The sequence below is a fragment of the Aplysia californica genome, unplaced genomic scaffold (assembly GCF_000002075.1).
Source record: "Aplysia californica isolate F4 #8 unplaced genomic scaffold, AplCal3.0 scaffold00508, whole genome shotgun sequence".
NCBI classification, from domain to species: Eukaryota; Metazoa; Mollusca; class Gastropoda; order Aplysiida; family Aplysiidae; genus Aplysia; species Aplysia californica.
This window is the reverse complement of record NW_004797778.1, coordinates 92,733-95,242: the sequence shown is the minus strand read 5'-3', so window position 1 is coordinate 95,242 and position 2,510 is coordinate 92,733. Positions and strand designations below refer to the sequence as shown.

Genomic DNA, 2,510 nt, shown 5'->3' with positions numbered 1-2,510 from the left:
AATAGATAGATAGATAGATAGATAGATAGATAGATAGATAGATAGATAGATAGATAGATAGATAGATAGATAGATAGATAGATAGATGCTGCATTTATGTTGCCAGTGCTATTTTCTGAAAGTTGCCGCACTATCATTATTTGTATCCGTAATATTTAACCTTTACAACTACTACTCTAAAGTATTTAGCCAACATTTGATCCCATTTTTCTCTCCAAATTCATCCAAAGATCAAGCAGAAATGGATGTGGCCAACGATGATTCTCTGTTTAAGGAAGAACAGTTCTTAAGAGTGAAGTCAACATTCACGCAGAGAGCCCCACAGTCCCCAGCTAATCATATACCTCAGGGTCCAAATCAGCTGACGCAGTCAGACCAAATGGGACTCATTTCCGGGAACGCCCAGGCGGGATTTTCCGACCTTTCTCCTCAAACTGGAAGTGATGCAAACACAGGGTCATTTCCCGGGGAATATTCCGATTATCTGGAAGACCCTAAATCTAAAAACCTTTCAAATATGCCAAAAGGTTCGCAAGGAAATTCCAAAGATCAGTTTTTGTGGGAAGAATGGAAAGAGCTTTCAAATGAAAACGATGAGTATCTGTTCATGTCTGAGGGCGGTGAAGGATATCCGCTACTGAGTCGAGGCAAAAGACAAGCTGGAAGTGGAGAAATCACAGGTATGTATGGTGTATGCCAACCCCCCTCTCCCCAAACCACGCTGGCTTTTTCCTTCGTCTCATCTATGAGCCCCATCTCTCTCTCTCTCTCTCTCTCTCTCTGTCTCCTTCCCTATTTATGTTTCTCTTCTTCTCTTTCCCCTGTTTTGCGCCTTTATTTCTCTCCCCCTTCCCCTTTCTTTCTTTCGGTAAAAAAAAACCCAACATTAATATTATTACTATTTTTTTTGTAGATGGTTTTAATTTTTTATACTGTTCTGCTCTTTAAAGTGAATCTTGAGGTGTTGCCATTTTCGATTGCGTTGCTGTTGCTATGGTTGTTGTTGATGCTGTTGTCGTTGTTTTTGTTGTGGGTTATTTGTTGGTTGGTCGTCCCTATATAGTGTACGTCTTTCATGTGTTACTACTAGTAACGTTCTAATCAGTTCTTAACGAAATACGATAAATTACCACCATGAGAAAAGCCATATTTGAAACAAAGAAAAACTTTCCCTTTTCTTTTACGTTTGATCTATCTATCTATCTATTGATCTATCTATCTATCTATCTATCTATCTATCTATCTATCTATCTATCTATCTATCTAATCTGTATATCTATCTGTGACGCCTTTATATCGCATACTCAAGATATGTCACGTTCTTCCACAGTGGATTTCAGATTTGTGATCTTATCCATCACTTTGCCTACCCGGAGAAAAAGAGCAGCTACTGAGGCCGAACTCGAAGCCGATATCGAGACATCAGTAAGTGGCCCTACAGTTACTGATCTGATTGAGAATATTTGACAAAATGGTGGCCGTTTAGGTGGTGGGCTGCGTCGACCGTGCCTGCCAAGACCAGCCCCCGCTGAGTGGGATACGGTATACCAAGTAGAAAGTCTGGGACAGTCGATGAATTTAATAATTTCCCTACCCAAGAATCGAATTTACGTCTTCTGCGCGCGACGGCGAAGAGCTTTACCATGACGCGAGAGATGTAAACCAGAGAGGGGTTACAGTTGCATTACTGTAAAACTCAAACTCTCCGATGTAAACCTAATTCGCTAAGGAATGCTATCATGCCACACCGTCATCTCTCACTGACTAAATGCTGTAGTGTTTTCTTGTTTTCATTATTATTAATTGTCATCAATACCTGCTTGTCTGTATTTTATGTATCATCTCATTGTATCAAATCCTCATTCTTTTCTTTAAACTTTAGTAACGAGTAGTAATCCTCGTACAATAACAATACTATGTCTAAAGCTTGAAGCCTGTCTTTTTATGCTAAAAGGCCTAACGTTTTCATATTTTAAACAAAACCTACTGCGGGACCTGTCAGTCTGTAAATTAGTCTATTCAATGTTTAAGGCCATATGCCCACATCACTTCACATTAAACACTCATTTGTTAAAAAAAAGTTTCCATAATAAAAAAAAGTACAGATTGTGCACATATCTCTTATCACGGGTCAAACATTGCATATTTCTATCACTGGGAGGAACAAATTTCCACCGATCAAGCTTGTTATTTAATGGACTATTGTGAGCTTTTTACAAGGCTATGACTCTTCTGTTCAAGTAAAGTGGAGGGGATTGATGGTATACTCAGCTGTTTCTTGAAACGGAATTGTAAAAGAGAATAAATTATACATGCGACAGACTTCTTCCTCTATATTTTGCGCAAAATGATCGGCATTTTTATTTACTTCATTGGGAAACAATTTAGTGCTTCCAACATTTTGAGAAAACCAGGCATATCCTAACCCGAGGGAAAATAATAACGCACATGCTGGCTCGCTTTTTCTAGGCCGGGCTGAGGGGGCGTGGGCTTAATTTTGACGCGGGGGG

The 2,510-nt window shown here is 39.4% G+C and overlaps 1 protein-coding gene across 1 annotated transcript in view; it reads left to right on the top strand.

The window, feature by feature from the left end:
* The window catches only part of LOC101854742, a 24,661-nt gene extending 22,574 nt beyond the window's left edge, over positions 1 to 2,087 (top strand). Inside the window, exons 4-5 of the mRNA XM_005106036.3 lie at positions 231 to 680; positions 1,331 to 2,087. Coding sequence (XP_005106093.1) covers positions 231 to 680; positions 1,331 to 1,467 — 587 coding nt within the window. The 3' untranslated portion in view covers positions 1,468 to 2,087. The remainder of the gene's footprint in view (positions 1 to 230; positions 681 to 1,330) is intronic.
* Positions 2,088 to 2,510: the final 423 nt, after the last annotated feature.